This window comes from Blastomyces dermatitidis (genome assembly GCF_000003525.1).
Source record: "Blastomyces dermatitidis ER-3 genomic scaffold supercont1.11, whole genome shotgun sequence".
In the NCBI taxonomy this organism is placed as follows: Eukaryota; Fungi; Ascomycota; class Eurotiomycetes; order Onygenales; family Ajellomycetaceae; genus Blastomyces; species Blastomyces dermatitidis.
Window position 1 is genome coordinate 1,911,505 of NW_025544784.1, and position 18,497 is coordinate 1,930,001.

General features: G+C 50.1%; 4 protein-coding genes and 2 non-coding genes across 7 annotated transcripts; 4 read left to right on the forward strand and 2 right to left on the reverse strand.

Moving 5' to 3' along the window:
• The first annotated feature begins 86 nt into the window (after positions 1 to 86).
• BDCG_17822 lies at positions 87 to 160 on the forward strand. Its single transcript has one exon. It is a non-coding gene; the product is annotated as a tRNA-Ile (tRNA).
• Positions 161 to 380: 220 nt separating this feature from the next.
• BDCG_17823 lies at positions 381 to 454 on the reverse strand. Its single transcript has one exon. It is a non-coding gene; the product is annotated as a tRNA-Ile (tRNA).
• A 1,572-nt stretch (positions 455 to 2,026) lies between these two features.
• On the forward strand, positions 2,027 to 4,190 carry BDCG_08609 (ubiquitin-conjugating enzyme E2 Z; the record flags this gene model as incomplete). The annotated part of the gene is made up of 9 exons (XM_045424396.1): positions 2,027 to 2,059; positions 2,175 to 2,208; positions 2,374 to 2,468; positions 2,546 to 2,567; positions 2,661 to 2,757; positions 2,865 to 2,876; positions 2,940 to 3,108; positions 3,188 to 4,062; positions 4,148 to 4,190. 9 exons carry the CDS (start codon positions 2,027 to 2,029, stop codon positions 4,188 to 4,190), a joined length of 1,380 nt encoding a protein of 459 aa, XP_045273117.1.
• Positions 4,191 to 4,996: 806 nt separating this feature from the next.
• On the forward strand, positions 4,997 to 6,364 carry BDCG_08610 (sterol-4alpha-carboxylate 3-dehydrogenase (decarboxylating); the record flags this gene model as incomplete). Its single annotated transcript, XM_045424397.1, has 2 exons — positions 4,997 to 5,611; positions 5,702 to 6,364. 2 exons carry the CDS (start codon positions 4,997 to 4,999, stop codon positions 6,362 to 6,364), a joined length of 1,278 nt encoding a protein of 425 aa, XP_045273118.1.
• Positions 6,365 to 6,973: 609 nt separating this feature from the next.
• BDCG_08611 lies at positions 6,974 to 16,274 on the forward strand. 2 transcript variants are annotated; one of them, XM_045424399.1, is made up of 3 exons: positions 6,974 to 7,341; positions 7,648 to 9,076; positions 9,149 to 16,274. In XM_045424399.1, the coding sequence occupies exons 2-3, from the start codon at positions 8,381 to 8,383 to the stop codon at positions 15,116 to 15,118; spliced, it is 6,666 nt and encodes a 2,221-aa protein (XP_045282619.1). In that variant the 5' UTR covers positions 6,974 to 7,341; positions 7,648 to 8,380; the 3' UTR covers positions 15,119 to 16,274. The 2 variants fall into 2 exon arrangements, with proteins under 2 accessions (XP_045282619.1, XP_045273119.1); XM_045424398.1 differs by having other exon boundaries at positions 6,974 to 9,076.
• On the reverse strand, positions 15,892 to 18,496 carry BDCG_08612 (translation initiation factor 3 subunit D). The gene is made up of 2 exons (XM_045424400.1): positions 18,184 to 18,496; positions 15,892 to 18,113 (listed from the first exon to the last, which is right to left on the reverse strand). The coding sequence occupies exons 1-2, from the start codon at positions 18,395 to 18,397 to the stop codon at positions 16,537 to 16,539; spliced, it is 1,791 nt and encodes a 596-aa protein (XP_045273120.1). The 5' UTR covers positions 18,398 to 18,496; the 3' UTR covers positions 15,892 to 16,536.
• Position 18,497: the final 1 nt, after the last annotated feature.

Sequence of the window (18,497 nt, forward strand, 5' to 3'; positions counted from 1 at the left end):
ACTTCGAGGCAAAAATTAGGAGCAAAATTTGGGTGTGCCTGAGAGACAGTGAATGAACCCGGGCGTCTCGCTTCCATCGAATGATAGGTCCTATAGCTCAGTTGGTTAGAGCGTGGTGCTAATAACGCCAAGGTCGCGAGTTCGACCCTCGTTGGGACCATTCACTAAGAAATCGTTTTCGTTTTTTTTTTTACTTCTATTTTCTTATGACTTGTTTTTCCTGACAAACCGGGAAAGGAAATCAAAAATATCTGATATTGTTGACTGCACGACTGTGTAAATTCTTCTCTTTGCACTTCCTCATTAACTACTTATTATCTATACAGCTGCAAGATTAAAAATAAAATAAAATGTCGAAAAAATCAAAAGCTTTAACCGCATGGTCCCAACGAGGGTCGAACTCGCGACCTTGGCGTTATTAGCACCACGCTCTAACCAACTGAGCTATAGGACCGGTCGTCGGTTGGTGGAAAGAGGGGCTAGTGCCTTACGTATATGAAGTCATTATTGAAGTCATTTATCTTTCATGGCGAGCATCCGGTGAAGTTAAACTGGCCCTTGACCATATTCCATATTCCCACGTCCCCACGGTTGGTGGAGTATTTATTTGCCGGGAGCTCGTGTCGTGGGCATATATCTGGTGGGTGATCTGGACGAAAAACTTCTTGGGGCCTCGAGAAGCGTTCTAGCAAGGCAAACAAGGACCAAGTAGGCTGTAACGTAACTAGCTGGAAGGATGTAAAACGTATACGCAGCGTAGCGTATGTGGTTGGACAAAGGAGCTCAAACGAACTGTTTCAGTATGACGGTCACCGTCGTCGTTGGACCGCTTATTTAAAGCAAACCGACGGAAATAAGCATCATCATATTTATTTATCGGCCTCTACAGACTGTACGGAGTGTACCGCTGCGTAGGTTTGCAAGCCATCAAACCCGCTGCTGAGCGACCAGCTTCTTGCACCCGTTATTTAAGAACGTTGTGCTAGTTAGTGCTGTTCTTCAATTCGTAGGTTCAGCGCCCACTGACCTTGTCTGTTTATTTACTTGTCTGTCCCTGTCTGTCCCTGTCTGTCCCTGTTTTCTCTGTTTTCTCTGTTTTCTCTGCTCTCTCTCCCTGCGACGACGCGGAGGATCCAGCCGCAATAAATACTTCCCCTGCTCACAGCAACAATTGGCTGGCCGTTGAAGACAAGACAAGACAAGACAAGTCACCGTCGGGAACTTCACAGCCAACTGGTCAGCCTCGCCTGGAAAGAAATAAAGAACGAAGGAGAGAACAGAGAGAATGACAAAAGAAAGTTTTCATCATATGTAAACCCACTTTTTATTTCTGGTATCTACGCAGTATTTTTCTCTCTCTTTTCCTTTTTTCTTCCCGTTGAAATTGAGATACCTAGATAGCCTAAGTAAGAGAGCTCAGGGCATATTGTGTTTGTTTTGCTTCCATGTTGGATGCACTGCAGCTTTGAGCTCCGTGTTATAACTTAGATCTGCTGTCTCTCCTGACACAGAGTAGAGAGGGATCTATCTATCAGGTATTAGACATCTCTGCCTGGCTGCGACTGGAACCTGCCGGCTCTTCTTCTCTTGTATCACTTGAACATCTCCGTCACTTGTTCTTTGAGTTGTGTGTTCATTATTCATTCTCATCTTGAACCCGTTTGCCCTGGAAACATCCAACAGAAGAAAGAAAGAAAGAAAGAAAGAAAGAAAGAAAGAAAGAAAGAAAGAAACGACAGAAAAGAACAGAAGAAATAAACCTTGTTGGAACACCCGGCTCACACACCCACACTTCATTCATAAAATATCTTCTTACACACTTTCTTCCTTTCTCACCTTACCCACACCACCCAAATTGACGAAACAAAAAAGCCCCAGAGCCGTCTCAACTAGATTGAAGCGGGTGGCCTGAAGCGCTGTCTTCGACCTAGCCCTTCTTCATCTTCCCCCAGGCCCTCGAAAGGGCCTCTGCTACTTAGGTCTCCTCGTTGCAAGCAGCCAGGTTGCGTTCTCATAGCAAAGGAAAATGTCTAATCAAGCGATCTTACGCATTGGCCGTGTATGAAACATCCCTCCCACTCCCTCTCTCATGGTTGGACAAGTCCTGCATGGGTAGGGTATTTTTTTTTTTTTTTCTCTCCCTTGGATTTCTAACAGCTCGATGCTGTGATTAGGAAATTAGCCAGATTCAGCATGGCACGGACTTGTGTAAGTCTTCCTTTTTTGTTGTTTATTTTGATTTCTGTCTTGTTTTTACTTATTTAGATCCATGCAAGTCGCTGGCATGCTTTGCTGCTGGGTCACCATGCGGCATCCGCGCCCCCATTTGCTCACGATTGTTTCAAAGACGCTAACATACAATACCCATCACAGCCCTAGCGGTGGCTTGCAAGGAATCAGATATCCGTAGCATGAAGGCCCTGATCGTGGGCCCTCATGAAACGCCCTATGAGTTTGGATTTTTCGAGGTTTGTGGCCTGTAGTCCAATATCCATCCATCTACGCGGTTATCCGATGAACCACCACGCTGACATATTAGCTACAGTTCTCGATCAGGTTCCCCGAAGGTTTGATTTGGATTCTTCCTCTCTCTCTCTGTGCGCGCGTGCATGTTGTGCTCATCAAAATGCTGAACATGGTTTTTTGGTGTTTTGATCTAGATTACCCTGGAACACCACCAACTGTTCATTGTACAACTACAAATGGCGGCCGATGTCGCTACAACCCGAATATTTACGCCTCTGGAAAAGTTTGCTTGTGAGTGGTAACTCTCTTATTGCCCTGGGACTTCAGATGTATACTTTTCTTTTCTTTTCTTTTCTTTTCTTCTTTCGTGGTTGACTGACAACTCGAGTATCATTTAGATCTATACTAGGGTGATTTTCTCTTCCCAGAACTCTTACGTTGTTTCAAAATATAGTCGCTAACTGCAAGCAAAGGACCTGGCGTGGTGAGCGTGGAGAGCAATGGTCTTCAGCCCAAGGCTTGGAATCTGTTCTGATTTCCATCCAGAGTTTGATGTCCGCTAACCCCTATGAAAACGAACCTGGATTTGAGAACGCCAGGTCTGACCACGATCAACAGAATATGTCTCAATATGTTGCCAAGGTAAACGCACACTGTATCCATGTAGAACAAATCTGGCATCCTTTTATGTTTTATCTCTCTAACAGCTACACTTATCTAGATTCGACATGAGACTCTGCGGATTGCAGTCATCCAGAGACTCGAAGAGTTCCTTGGTATCCAATCGGATGGCACGGTCGTTCCCCCATGTCCTGCCGGGTTTATAGAGGAGGAAGAGGAAGAGGATCGTTTGACCGGAGAGGACGACCGCCCAACTTTTGAGCCTTTCGAAGATCTCCTAAAGCGCAGATTCCTATGGTACTACGAATCTTACATTCTCGCAATCGACGCTGCAGAACCCCAAGTTACCCCTTCACAGGCATTCAAAACGATGCCCTTTGAAAACGTCGGAAACGTTATGAATGGCCGTTTCTGTTACCCAGACCTTCGTAGACGCCTGGGCCTTATCAAAGAGACTATCATGAAAGAGACCGAAAGTTGGGCTGCGGAGGGCATGAAGGCGAAAAAAGACGAGACTAGGATCGCCGTCAACCTCCAGCGGCAGCACGAGCAGACCGTTGCAGATCTCAAGAATAGGGGGAACTTCATGATCGATCTAGACCTCGAGGAGGGGAACCCATTCCTCTGGAACATGACCTACTTTGGTAAACACATGACGCAGTTTGACGGTGGCATTTTCCAGATCCGAATCTACCTGAGCCCCAAGTTCCCTGATGAACAGCCGCGGGTCATCGTTAAGCCACCCCTGTTCCACAATCGTATCTCCAAGGACGGGGTTCTGTGCTATTTCCCAAAGAAGATGGAGGAGATGAAGGCACATATTGAGGCTATTGTGGAGGCGCTGGAGGATGAGGCCCCGCCCTATAACCCGTGGACGACCGTGAATCCAGAGGCGTCGAAATTATTCTGGGGCTCTGAGGAGGATAAGAAAAAGTATAATCGGTTGCTCAGGAGGTCTGTGCAGCGGAGTACTGAGTGAGTTCTCTTTTTCCCTTTTTCCGTTTTTACTCTTTAATTTTTCTCGGAAACTGGTGCTAAAAGATTTCCAATTAATTAATAGGCATTATTTGAGCCCTCTGGATAGACAAAGTTTTCTTCCTTAATTGGCTCCGTCTACTTCATTAACCCGCCCACCTTTCATTCACCCTCGTTTCGCATACAAGCAATGTATCCACTCGCAGATTTAAGAGGTGTACTCTGTGATTACGTCATAATATGGTTTTAATTAATTTCTGGTTTTAAGATGTGTTATTTTGCATTCGGTTTCTATGAAACTCTAATTATGTTATGCCTTGCCCCGTCTTTTCATTTACTCTTTTCTTCGGTTTCTCCTTTCCTCATCTTTTCCAAAAACACGGTTTCTTTTTTGTCACAGGAATGTTCCCATTTTGTTGTCTTAAGCTTTTTAATTCCTATCTTCTTGCTTAGGTTTTGTTTCCCCGGCAGCTACATAGAGCAATAGGGTGTGTTTTCTGTTTTTACCGTAGTTAATGACAGCATATATCTAGTGGATAGTTAGTTGGACGAGAAGCCTCCTAAGAATCTCCGCCGCCGCTAGTCCTAATTGGGTCCTGCTCCACGCCCGAAACTTCAAGCTAGTTGGTCCGAGCTCCCCGTGTCACCGATTTACCAAAATTACACCGTGCTGTTATCGGGGACGGACTCCATGATTATTCAATGTTTCTCAATTCCAACCCCCTGAACCTCATCCTATCAACGTCTATTTAATTATACCGTAAAACCTTAATGTAACAGCTATAGCATTGAACATATCCCTACTAATTCCTTCCCCCCCGAACCATCCTGCTATCCCGTACTCTACTGTGTATTCACGGCCTAACTATCTCCTGAGTTTCCAGCAATCGAATCAGAAAAAAGAAGGAAAACAGAACACAGAGAAACGCCAACCATGGCCACCCCAAATACCCTTGAGCTAGGCACCGTCCTTGTCACAGGCGGCTGCGGCTTCCTGGGCAGTCACATTGTCGACCAGCTCCTGAATTTCCCCTCCGAAGCCAGCTCCGGCTGCAACAGCAGTGAAAAGAATCGAACAATCCCAAGCCCCGTCCGTAAAGCCAACGGCGAGACAGACACCCGCTTCGCCGTCCCTTCGCTCGCGGGCCGCTACCCATCCTACAAAAACACAAAGGTCTGCGTCCTCGACCTGCGCACGGTGCACAACCGCTACCCCGGCGCAGAGTACTACGAGGCAGACATCATGTCCACCGAGCAACTGCTGGAGGTGTTCCGGAAGGTGAAGCCGGATGTTGTGATCCATACCGTCTCGCCGCCGCCGATGCAGTCGACGCCAGAATTATTGTATCGGATTAATGTGGATGGGACGAGGAATGTGCTGGAGGTTGCTGGGGGGCTGAAGGGGGAGTGGGGTGGGGTGTGTAAGGCGTTTGTGTACACGAGCTCGTCGTCCGTGGTGCATGATTGTCATAGTGATTTGATTCGGGCGGATGAGAGGTGGCCGTTGATTACGGGGAAGTTGCAGTATGAGTATTATACGGAGACGAAGGTGGGTATTCTGTTTTTCTCTTATTTTCCTTCTTTCCCGCGAGGATACGAATATATATCTCATGAAAATCTAACATTATTCTCATTGCAGGCCCAAGGCGAAACCCTGGTTCTGAACTTCAACAAAACCTCCCCAACAGGAATGCTGACTACCTCCATCCGCCCCGCCGGCATTTACGGCGAGCGCGACACAACCGTCACAAAGGGCCTGACCGACCACGCCCGCAAATCCTCCCCCTTCGTCCTCCGCTTCCAGCTCGGCGACAACGACAACCTCTTCGACTTCACCTACGCGGGCAATGTCGCCTACGCCCACATGCTCGCAGCGCAGTGCCTCCTGGCCACATTCAAACGTCTAGAATCCGGCGGCGCAGCGCCGCTGGACCACGAGCGCGTCGATGGCGAGGCGTTCAACGTCACCAACGACAGCCCCGTGTACTTCTGGGATATGGCGCGGAGCATCTGGGCGCTGATGGGCAAGGTCGTTGAGCCGGAGAAGGCGATTGCGCTGCCTGAAGGGGCGCTGACGGTTATTGGGGGACTGTTGGAGATGGTGTTTGGGCTGTTTGGGAAGAAGCCGCGGATGTCGAGGAAGGAGGTGCGGTTTTCGTGTATGACGCGGTATTATTCGTGTGAGAAGGCGAAGAGGCGGATCGGGTATGTGCCTGTTGTGCCGTTGGAGGAGGGGGTGGTGAGGTCTGTGGGGACGGTTTTGGAGAAGGAGCAGGGGGTTGAGGCGAAGAAGGAGTTGTAGATTTCTTCATTTCATTTCATTTATTTTCATTTATTTTTGTGTACCTTTTGTTTCCTGGTTCTATCAGTTTAATATTCCACTTCCTCACTATGTACTGTACATTTTCGCTTTTTGTTTAACTAACGAGATATCCCATGGATCAGGTAAATCTTTGGTCATCAGTATATAGGATCATTTTACCTGTTTCTTTTTATTTTGCATGGTCTTCCCCTGGCTGTTATCTCTATATTATTAGCGTCAATGTTTGTGGTGTGGTGTGTGGAGTTAGTTCAGTGTATAATATTAATACCTCAAAGTTGATCCTATACAACACCAAGTATAGGCAAGCATCGGGGTGACTCATCCTGACAATGTGTTGTCTTTTTCTGATCCGGCGCCCGGTTATTCAAAGGGGGTTCATCTCTAACACATAGTAAATATCAAAAGATATGGTAACGGCGCCATCTCAAACTCCGCCGATGACCGGAGCGGCTGTTGCCTTTGGAGACGCCTGGAGTTCAATGGCTGATGGCTGATGGAATGACAGTTGTACAGTGCATACGGAGTACAGTAACTATTCCTTAGGTGGAATGTATAATGTCAGATCCTGGCATATATTCACCAGACTCTATCCAAAACAATAATAATAGAAATAAGGGAGATATAACCTGTATCCTGTTTATTTCCACGCACCGCGCTGGGAGGTGTCATGACTAATTGCCTTTTCCTAGTAATACGCCCTCAATACCGCCTCTTGGCAGCGGAGTTGCACTGTTTTACCCCAAACAGACCCGGCGCTATACGATACCATACACGCTTTCCCCTTCTGGTCCGAAGTTGGCGACGCTTTGCTCTTGATCTCGCTGCGAAAGTTATCTTGAAACGAACGACATCCTCGATTCCTGACGGTCAGCATTCTGTCCAGTGCTTTGGTTCTGATATCCCGGCATATTGTCTTCTTGCTTCGTTGTATATTTATTGATCTTGTATTGGTTGAGGTTGTTCCCCCCCCCCCCCCCCCAAGCAAGCACCGTTTCTATTGCCTGTGCCCGCGTCCTGTCCTCGTCATTTGATCACCTTTGCTGGTTGAAGAGCGAATCTCTGCCCTGCGTGTCTGCTGTGCGCATTAAATAACTTCCCTTGCCTGGGCTACAGAGAAGCTACAGACAGACTACAGACGTCTTGCAGGAATCTCGCCCGTGGATGGATGGACCTAGCTAGCACCGTCCATCACCTTGTGACCTCTTTTGTTTCATTACGAGGCAGAACGACACCGCTCGACCCCCCGAACTGACAATCCTTAGGGAAGCCGGAGACTACGACGACGACGACGACGACGACGAAGAAGAAGAAGTGTGTGTGTGAAAGACACATACCAGCAAGAATTGGGTGAGAATAGTGAGAGGCGCAAGGCAGGAGGACAAGCACGGGAGAAAGAAACGGGCAGCTTTCAGTCAGACTTGCTTGTTACTTGATATCGTGTCTGCAACGCGCTTCAGACCCCCTCGATCCACCACTTTACTCCTCCTTTCAAAACCTTTGGGCCTACCCATATTTCTCCGCTGGCAACGAAAAACTACAAATCGCTCTACGCTATTTTGCTTGCGTGCTTCCTTCCCGGCATACAGCGTTCGCCCTGCTCCTCTGACCTCGGGCCCAATACTTGTCATGGATAGTTGATGCTGACGGATGAGGCTATAACGCTGCTTCCGGGCACCGCTCTAGCCGGCCTGGCCAGAGGCAATTCTGTCTTGCTGTGGTTTACATCGTTTCCTACTGTCTCCTTGATACCTATCTCGCCTTCATTGGCCCCTGTACTTTCCCCCACCCCCGTGTGCTCCGGCAAGGACGCCACGGCAGAACGCCCCGCCCGCCTCACGGGATACGCCAATCCGTCAATCCTGACGAAAGGGTTGTCCTGCATATCTACATCGAGCCATCTATTATCCTCCGTAAAACCCCTTGCTCGTAAGAATCGACGTTTGACCGAACCACCCGGTGCCTCCTCGGGCGATATACAGTCTATATTAACGTACAATGGCCGACAATGGGGCTGAAAACACCCCCAATCCGCCTCGCTTCCTCGCGCCTCCTGCTATCGCCGCTCTCAGGCAGGAGGCCCGCGACACCTGTAGTGACAGTCCCTCTCCGCAGCCAATGTCTCGTACGCTCAGCGAAGACTTCCGCAAAGAACGCCAAGACCTCAAGGAAGCCGCCGAGCAGACGCTGAATGTTATTGTTGACCTCGATCTCGATGGGCGCATTAAGTGGGTCAGCCCCTCGTGGAAGGAGGTAGTTGGCACGAACGTCGAAGATGTTGAGGGGTTGTTGATTTCTGAGCTTGTCCTAGATAATAAGATGGCGTTTGAGCATGCCATTGAGAGCATGAAGATCGATGATTCAAAAAGTCATATTGTTAGATTTGCGGTGAAAACGGGGCCGGCGTCGTTCCTTAGGCGGGAGGCTGGGGAGGTGAGGGTGGAGCATGTAGGTAGTGAGGGTGGTGGTGAGGGTGAAAGGGAAGAAAAAAGGGAAGAAGGAGAGGTATGGGATGCGGAAGCACCAAGGCAAGAGAAAGTGCAAGAGGGAGGTGTGGATGTCTCTCAGCCTCAGGAGAAGCATTCCGAACGTGAGAGAGAGGAGCAACAGGAGAGTGATGAAGACTATCATATCCTGAATCTCGAGGGGCAGGGGATTATGGTTTTTGACCGGTCTCCGACTACGGAAAGTCACGTAAGCATTCCATTCTTTCTTCTTCTGTTACGTTTGGAGATATTGTTGTAGTTAGTTTCTTATGGGATCTAGACTATGTGGATGCTACGGCCATCTACTCAACCACGGGAAGTTACAATCGATCTTCCCCCACTCCTCGTCGAGTCGCTCGGCGTTGGCGCAGAGGTCCTTGCAAATTACCTCACAGCTCTCGCGGAAGCGGGATCTCGGGATCCCTCTCACGTCCCCCTTCCCCCTCCGGTGCTATGTCGAATCTGTGAGCGCCAAATCTCCCCGTGGTGGTTCGAGAAACATTCAGAATTATGCCTGCAAGAACATGGAGCGGAGATGGACGTCCAGATGGCACAGGACAATTTAAACGAACATCGCCACTCCATCGTTAAGGTTCTAGATGCTTTAGAAGCTCGCAAAGGCAGGTCAGCTTCTGGTGACTCGAGCCCCTTCGCCGGCCCTCAAGCAGAGTATAAGGGTTTACCTATCGGGCCCTTCATACCTTCGTCGGGCATGACTTCAGGCTCGTCCTCTTCTTCCGGAACACCACCACGTTCACGCGATCCATCGACGTCAGGTCTAGGTCATAATCGCACTCGCTCTTCCTTTGCTGTTCGACGACCGCTTGCGCGCATTGTGGAATTGATTTTAGATCTCTGCGACACTGCCTTAGAGATCAACACACCAGCACTTAAAGACGCTCGAACAGACGTGGGAGAAGAAATTCGAACACAATCTCCCCAGTCGGAATCGAGAATATCGCAAGTCATGCAATGGCAATCTCCAAGCAGCAATACCCTGGACCAAGAACAGGGTTTAGCAGCGTTATCAGCGGACACCGAACGCTTTGCCCGTGCCAAGGTGGATGCGGTGTTTCGCCATCGGCAGATTGTAGAGTATAGTGAGCGTATCCGCGTCGAGTTTACAGTTCTTGTCGAGGACTGTATTTCTGCTGCCATGAGTAAAGCGGAACGCATTGCTGCAGGGGAACTGAGCGATTCGTCAGGTTCATCCTCAAGCGTCGCCGGAGATTCTCAGGACGAAGGTAGAGATTCAGCGTGGGCTCAGATCCTCGATGGCCCGTCTAATACGTCTACTCAACCGTCCTCACTACCCACCCCGTCAGGAATAACTGCTGCGTTGCGTGTCGGCTCAACTCCGCTATTTACTCCTGCCTCCCAATCAGAAAGACCACAGCCTTCATCTGTCGCTGTCTCGACCCGTTCCAGTAGTCCAATGGAGTGTCCAACGCCTCGGTCTCATAGGAGTGTTGGCGGTTTGCTAAGCCATTCGCAACCATCCAAGAGGGGCTCGTTGCTTGCCGAAAGCGACGCGGGTGATAGCGATAGCAGCATACTCTCTTCCGCTTTCGTTGGGACTGGGACATACCGGACTGAGTCTCCAACCTCTGAGCGGGGGCTTAGTCGTGTCACAAGCTCTAGAGACCGTAAACGCCAAAGCCTCATACTGCCCGGCATGTCGGTGTCTCCACGCAGAGAATCCCCTGCCCGAAACCAACCCCATTCTCCGCTCCGATTATCCAAACCACGGTTATCCATGGGCGAAAGCTTCACGTCACCAATGACATCCCCGCTGCTCAGCAACTCTGAGCTTGCAGCCCATAATACGCACCAATACTATCCACCATCTTCCCATCATCACCATCGCAGACTGTCATCTGCTACTTCTCCGGACCTGGCCAAGACTCCTATTTCCCCGCATCTTAGCTCGGTCAGCCACCCGCCACCACCACGGGCGGTTGCGCCTTCTATCAAAGACTTCGAGATCATCAAGCCGATTAGCAAGGGTGCATTTGGTAGTGTTTACTTGTCCAAGAAGAAATCGACTGCTGAGTACTTTGCCATCAAAGTCCTGAAGAAGGCAGATATGGTTGTTAAGAACCAGGTTACTAACGTCAAGGCTGAACGGGCCATTATGATGTGGCAGGGTGAGAGTGATTTCGTTGCGAAGCTCTACTGGACCTTCTCAAGCAAGGATTATTTGTACCTTGTCATGGAATACCTCAATGGCGGCGATTGCGCATCTCTGGTCAAAGTTCTCGGCGGTCTGACAGAGGACTGGGCGAAGAAGTATGTTGCAGAAGTGGTTCTGGGCATTGAACATCTCCATGAGAGGGGCATTGTCCACCGCGATCTGAAGCCAGATAACCTCCTCATCGACCAACGGGGCCATTTGAAGTTGACCGATTTTGGCCTTTCGCGGATGGGGCTTGTAGGCCGTCAGAAACGTATTCTCAAGAACCCCAATGAGTCTGCGCCGGATCTACTTAAGACGGGCCCGTTTACTCGTGCTACATCGCTGGCATCGTCGCGGTCGGCGTCGTTTGATTTCCCGCCGACACAATCACCAAGTTCCACGCCGTCTATGACTCCTGAGTTCCCTATGCTGATTAACCAGCCGTCATATTTCAGCCTGAATAAAGAGCAGTCGTTTAATCGCGAAACGTCGAGACGTGCTTCGGGGTATCGAAGTGACAGCGGGGGCAGTGACAGTTTGACGGGGATGTTTAGAGGTTTTTCATTATATGACGGTGGCGACACACCGTATCCCCTGTCGTTTCAACCACAGCCGTCATTCCCTCCACCGCAACAACAGCAACAACAAGGCCGTCCCATCGAGGAGGAAACCCAGAGTGAAGGAAGCGATTCTCCGCACCTATTCCCATTGCAGACGGGTACCAGTTATCCAGCGTCCTCGATGTCTGGTCAGCACAGTACTCCACCCCAGCAATCTTTGATACCTCCCGCCATGGCCCTTTTCGACCCAGAGGATCATAATCGATGTTTCGTCGGGACACCTGATTATCTCGCCCCGGAAACTATCAATGGCGTCGGACAGGATGAGATGAGCGATTGGTGGTCTCTTGGTTGTATCTTGTTTGAATTCCTCTACGGATACCCTCCCTTCAACGCCTCCACCCCAGACGAAGTCTTCCAGAATATCCTTAACCGTAGAATTAATTGGCCTGAAGAAGCAGATGAACTGGTAACGCCCGAAGCAAAGGATCTCATGAATAAGTTGATGACCATTAATCCAGAGGAGCGACTTGGTTCGAATGCTTCTGAGAAATATCCCAACGGGGGCGCTGAAGTTCGTGCTCATCCGTGGTTCGCGGATATAAACTGGGATACGCTGTTGGAGGATGAGGCACAGTTTGTCCCCGCTCCGGAGAACCCGGAAGATACGGAATATTTCGATGCTCGGGGTGCCACGCTACAGTCTTTTACTGAAGAGTTGGAAGACCAGCTATCTCCTCCCCCCGCCGCTACAGGACCAGATTATCCTGATAGACCCCACGATGCTCTCTACAAGGTTCGCACACAGGTGAATTCTCTGAAGCGCGGGCTGATGCCGCTGCATATCCCGCCACATGTGCGTGATACTCGCAGCAGACGACTTAGCGAGCCGGTTTTGGCGGATGATTTTGGGAACTTTAACTTCAAGAACTTACCTGTGTTGGAGAAGGCGAATAAGGATGTCATTCAGAAATTGAGAATGGAGGCTATGCAGGCACAGCAAAGGCAAATACCAACGCATACGCCCGCCTCCAGCTCCGGTCCATCGCTGGAGGGAAGCCCTCTGCTACCAATGCCTCTGCAGCGGACCCTGTCACACAACAAAGCCACGAACCGCCCAGCGTCGCCGTCGAGTCTCAGTCAGGCGAATTCTTCGTCCCCTAGTCGACCTTCACAACCTTCCTCACCGCTTCTGGTACAATTTAGTACGGGCCAGAATCATGAGCGGAGGAAAACCTCTGGATCCTCGTCATTTTCCCATCAGCCTGGCGGATCGCTTCAGCCGGGGAGTTACCCTGAGCCTCCACGTTTATCAACAAATTTTAAGATGATGTCTACTTCCGCTACCTCATCGCCTGTTAAGTATGTGAAGCCGCCAACACCTTCTCCTGATAAGTCGGGTGGTACTTCCCAGCCGCGCCAGAGCAGTGCACCGACCTCCCGATCGAGGTCGCAGACTGTTGGTTCTCAGGATAGCGAAGCGGCCCCTTCTAAAGAGCCGTTTGTACCTGGACACCATAAACGGCGAAGTCAGTTGTTTGATATTTCACCGTCATCGTCTGATAATGAAGATCCACGGACCAAGGCTAAGGCGCTCCTCAAGGTCCAAAGGCGACGACAAAGTTCCAGACGGTTGTCGCAGATCAATCTTGCCGAGGGACCTTATTTCCGCCCCCTGGATGTTCTTATATGCGAAGATCATCCTGTGTCGAAGCTGGTTATGGAAAGACTATTTGAGAAGCTACGATGCCGCACAATTACCGCCGTCAATGGATCAGAGGCCATGCGCTACGCACTTAGCGAAGTCCAATTTGACATCATCATGATGGAATTTAAACTACCACAGCTCAATGGCGCAGACGTGGCGCGCATGATCCGTGATACAAAGAGTGTCAATACACATACTCCTATCATCTGCTGCACGGGCTACCTCAAAGACCTTCCGGAAACACACCATTTCGATGCGCTCATCGAGAAACCGCCCACGCTTTCCAAGCTCACTGAGGCCCTTTGCAAATTCTGCCAGTGGAAGCCCCCGCCAAAGAATCATTCGCTTAGCCTCCCAGCGCATCATCCCATACTACCTCCGGTTAGCTCCCGGCTGACATCCTCAATGATGGCACCTGATTGCAGCCCCAGCTCCACATCATCCGGCTTTGCAGTCATCCCCACAAGTTCCTACCGCGGCTCCAGCCGCGAAGATTCCATCGGTAGCAGCTACTTTGGCGACCTCGACTCCATTAAGCCCGAAGAATTACCCGTTATCATTGGTCGCCAGGCTACGGATGAGTGGGGGAATGTGCAGGGCACTGGGAGCGGTGGTGGCGGTGGTGGTCTTGGTATCTCCGATGAGCCTAGCGTCCTAAGATCAGACCCGATAATTATGTCCTCACCACCCCAAATCCCGCAAGTCCTCCATGCAGCTTCCGCCCCATCAACCGTTCCGGCTATGGCAATGACGATGCCAGTGGTAGGCATGCGTGCGCGGGGTACGCGCAACCAGCCTTCCGTCGAGGATATTCGCGCGAAGCGTGAGGCACACGGGCGGGGGAGGAGTAATGAGGGGGCTGAGTCAGGGGACGATGAGGACGAGGAGCTTGGAAATTCCCAGTCGCAGAACCGGCCGAAGAGTCCGCAAACTGCGCCCGGGAAGGGCAAACGGTCAGGATCCAAGTTGGGAACGGAGTTGATGCGGACGAATAGTCGTGGTAGCGTAGTTAGTGATGCTGGCGAGAGGCGTTTAGAGGGTCCTGTTACTACCGCGGTTAGTTCACCCGGAGGCACTGCTACCGGTGGAGAAGTGACACCATCGTCGCTTGTAGGTGCGCCCGGCCCGAGCGTTGATGTTGTGGAGGAAAGACTTGCTGGCTTGCGAATTGCGGAGGATGGGTTGGAGACTTTGCCGGAGGATAGGGAACAGGAGGAGTCGTGTGCGCTTACCGATCCCCTTGTCACTACAAGTACCACCAGTGCCAAATCGTCGGTTCGAATACAGCCGCCGCTCTCGATCTCTGAGAAAGTCGCCCCGGAGACGACGACTTCTGTTGCCTCGGCAGAGCAATGGCAGGGCTCTACAGCCCAATCTCAACCCTCACATTCCAAGTCTACAACCCAGGCTCCAAAAACTCCATCTACACCCCCACCCCTACCTTCAGCGCCACCGTCAACAGTCAATACCGAACCCGCGATCACAAAAATCACACCACCCGGCACAACCCAACAAAAGCAACTACATACTCCAGTCCTCACCACTTCTCCCACCGCCGATCCATCCGGCGAGGACGTTACACCCCGACCCACGACTTCAATTACGCCCAGTGGATTCAACCCCGGCAAAGCGCTCAGTACACTAGCGCCAGACGTGCATGGTGCTGCGGTTGGTATTGGTTCGGTCGATCACCAGATAGCTGAGGATGAGTCCGAAGCTACGCCACGCGCATCCGACCAGGATATGCGGCGTGAGAAAAGTAGAGAGAGGAGGTTGAGGGGGCTCGATTGGATGCGCAGGTCGTGATATTATGAACAGGTCTGGAGAAGGGAATGGGGTTTTGGGGGTTTTGGTGTCGTTGTGCTATGTCTCCTTTGTGATGGTTGATACTTGGTAACTGTTCTCCAACCGGATGTGGCATCTTATACTTTGCTTTTGTTTTCATTATTGGCTCCTCTCCCTTTTTTACGATATGATTTGTGACGATATATTATGATATGAATTCACTTGCTTTCCCTTTTCTGGCCTGTCTTGTCTGATTTTCTAGTTGTGTTGCGCTGTCTGAATCTTAAATTGGGTTGGGTATTGGGATTGCGATTTAACTAGGAATCATGTCCAGTTTTTTCTGTTTTGCTTCCACTCAGTGTTGACTTACTTGTGGCTCTACTGCCCCTGTCATTTCTCGCTTAACTGAACTGAATTTTGAGCTTCTGGCTTCTCTTGTTTTCCCCCTCTTTTTCTTTTGCGTTATATCTTTTTATCTTATCTAGTTCTGAAATGATTGATGGACCTGGGATGGATTTATTTTGGCATATACTCTTATCTTTCTTTCTTTCTTTTTACCTTCCATATGTCTTGTCGTCGCCGTCTCCTTTCACCTCCCCTTGTCTTTATTGTATCTCATTGCGTTTCTCCGGAATGATTCCTTTGGCTTCGAAATCGACTCGATTGTAAGTAGGAAGAGGACAGGAAAGATAGAAGCAGGAAGAGAAAGTCGTTAAACCGAGGCAGACGAACAGTGCTTTTCAACGCCTGCGCATTGTAAGATGGTAAGCGGAAAGATGGGGACGGCGAATGAACTGATTGGTTTTTTTTCTTTTCTCTTCTCTGTCTATGTTACAATATTTATGAGGGTTTATTTTATATATATTATATATTATATGTGTGTTTACTCATCGACTCATTTCTTCTCCTAAAAAGTTACGTCCTTCGCATAATTCTTCCCGTGTTTCATACTTCTTCAAAGTCCCTCTTTATCTACATGATCCTCGCCGTCCAGCTGGGGTAAGAGTTACGGGAATCGCGCCGATGGGATGGGATTCGGGCGGATTGCATTATGACAATAGGAAGGGGTGGCAGTTGGAGTTATTGGCTACCTGCCTACGGATTAGTTACGTGGGATTTGATCATGACGATGTGGCTCGCTTATGCCTCTTCAGAACCACTTTCAATATATTGCTAAAAGTTTTATATTCTTCCGGATGACCAATTCTCGTAAGCTTTAGCTTCTGAAACATTTTTCCGGTATCTGTAGAACGTAAAAAGGACGGAAGGAGGCATTATTATCATCAATCACATACTCGAGAAGGAGATGGAATTTAAAACTAAGGAAACAAACGAAAGGAAAAAGAAAAGGGGTCATGAAACGGCGTCCTTATCAATGACGTTTTTTTATCAACCAAGTAACATAATCAAACCAAGTTAAAAAGGGAGCCAGCATCTTTTTACGCTTCATCCTCATCCGACTCCTTCTCCTCCTTCACTGTCTCAGCCCCAGCATCCTCATCCTCCTCAAACGTATTTACCGGAACCTGATAAAGTCGAATCACAGGCTTATTCGGATCCTTCACAAGCACGAACTTGCGCACATCGCCATCACTGTCATCCTCATCGTCATGATCCAACCCTCGAATCAAGTCCACAATCGTCCGCACAATACCCCATCCGTTCGACAGATTCAGGTTCATTTGCGCAGCAAACTCGCGCGGCTTATAGCCCACCACGCCCAGGATGACGTGCGCAGCGGCTGATTTTGGATTGGCGCGCGACACGAAGCCGAGCTTCATCATGTCGGCCTTGGCTAGGATGGCCTGTGTGGCCCATCGGGCGAGCTTGCAGCTGTTATTCTTCATCTCGGTGGCGAGGACGGCGCCACGCTGGGAGACGAGCTTGGTGCGCCAGTCGAGTGCGCCGCCGGCGCCTTGGGATTTGTGGTCGAATTCGTTGAGGGCCTTGACGGTCAGGTACTGGTCATCGCCGCTGATGTTGTTTTTGACTACGGCGTCGACTTCAGTACGCACGATCAGCTGGAGCTGTTCCTCGTCCTTCTCAAGAGAGAGGTCGAAGCGGCGGTACTTGTAGGCCTTGGAAGCGAGGGGCTCGCTCTCTTCGGACGCGTTGTAGAAGGGGTTAGGGTGGGCGAATTCGACCTTGGAGGTGTCAGATTCGATCACGGTTTGAAGAGCGAAGTTATGATTGATGACAGTGGCTTCGATGGCGAGGGCACCAGGGGTGTTGATGGAGTCTTGCTTGGCTCCTCCTGCCTCTGAGGCTTCGAGAGGTGCATCCTGAGCGTTCTCGTTGACTGTTACCAAGTCGATGGATGCGTTGTCACGTTTGTCGAAGTAAATCTTGTTGCCTTGTTGGATGATAACAATATCCCAAGAATACACGCTGCGAGGAGCGCACATCAGCATGGAGAGAATATCAGCCGTGGCGAACAAGGTGGCCTCATCCTTTTCGGCCAGTTCTTGGATGACTGGGTCGGCGGTAGTGGTGACGTTGTACGCAGCACGATCAAGAGACTGCAGTTTTCGCTCCGTGTTCCTCACAGGAGGTTTATCATATGTGCGATCATAGTAGTACAGGAAGCCGTAATTGTCAATATCCTCGCCATCAGGAGTCTCGAGGTTGAGTTTCGCAAGTCTTGTGAAGTCGATCTCCTCCCGCATGGTCCACTCAGTGCGGATGTGCACTGAGCTATCGCGATTACGTTGGGGTTTGTCGTAATCTCTCCATCCAAATCGGCGGCCCCGGCCACCTCGTCCACCCCGGTTGTCATAGTATCGGTCTCCGCCAGACTGACCGCCTCGTCCTGCACCCACTCTTTGGAAGCCACCGCGGCCGCGTTGTCCAGGGCCACCTCGTTGGCCACGGCCACGGAAGATGGTGCCCCCGCCACGACCAAATCCGCGAGTCTTCGTAGAGGATCTTGTATTATCGACGACAGAGAAGGAGGATTCATCTTCGGCCACCGGGACGGAGAACAGGCTAGATGTCCCAGCACCGTACACTTGCTGATCTACACAGTTATGTCGCATGAGTTATCAAGCTGGCGAAAATGAGATCTATGGAAAAATGAGTGTACAAACCTCTGTACAAGCGGTTATATGCTTGTCTGCCACCCCGTCCATCTCTTCCGTCTTTCCCTTCCGTAGCCCAATCTGCCATTCGCCCTAGCTTATCCCCCTTGGAGAAAGGGGCATATGGAACTCCATCGAGAGTGCTTTCGGTAGTGACTGGGGGTCCCCATGAGTCCTCTGAAGGGAGCGATGCAACGATATCTGTAATCGAAATAGGAGCCATGATGTCTGATTCCTATTCTTCGTCGATGAGTCGTTGTTGAGCGGATGAGGGCAGCTGTGATGTCGTCGACGTTGAATTTCAGACTTTTTTCATTTCAATT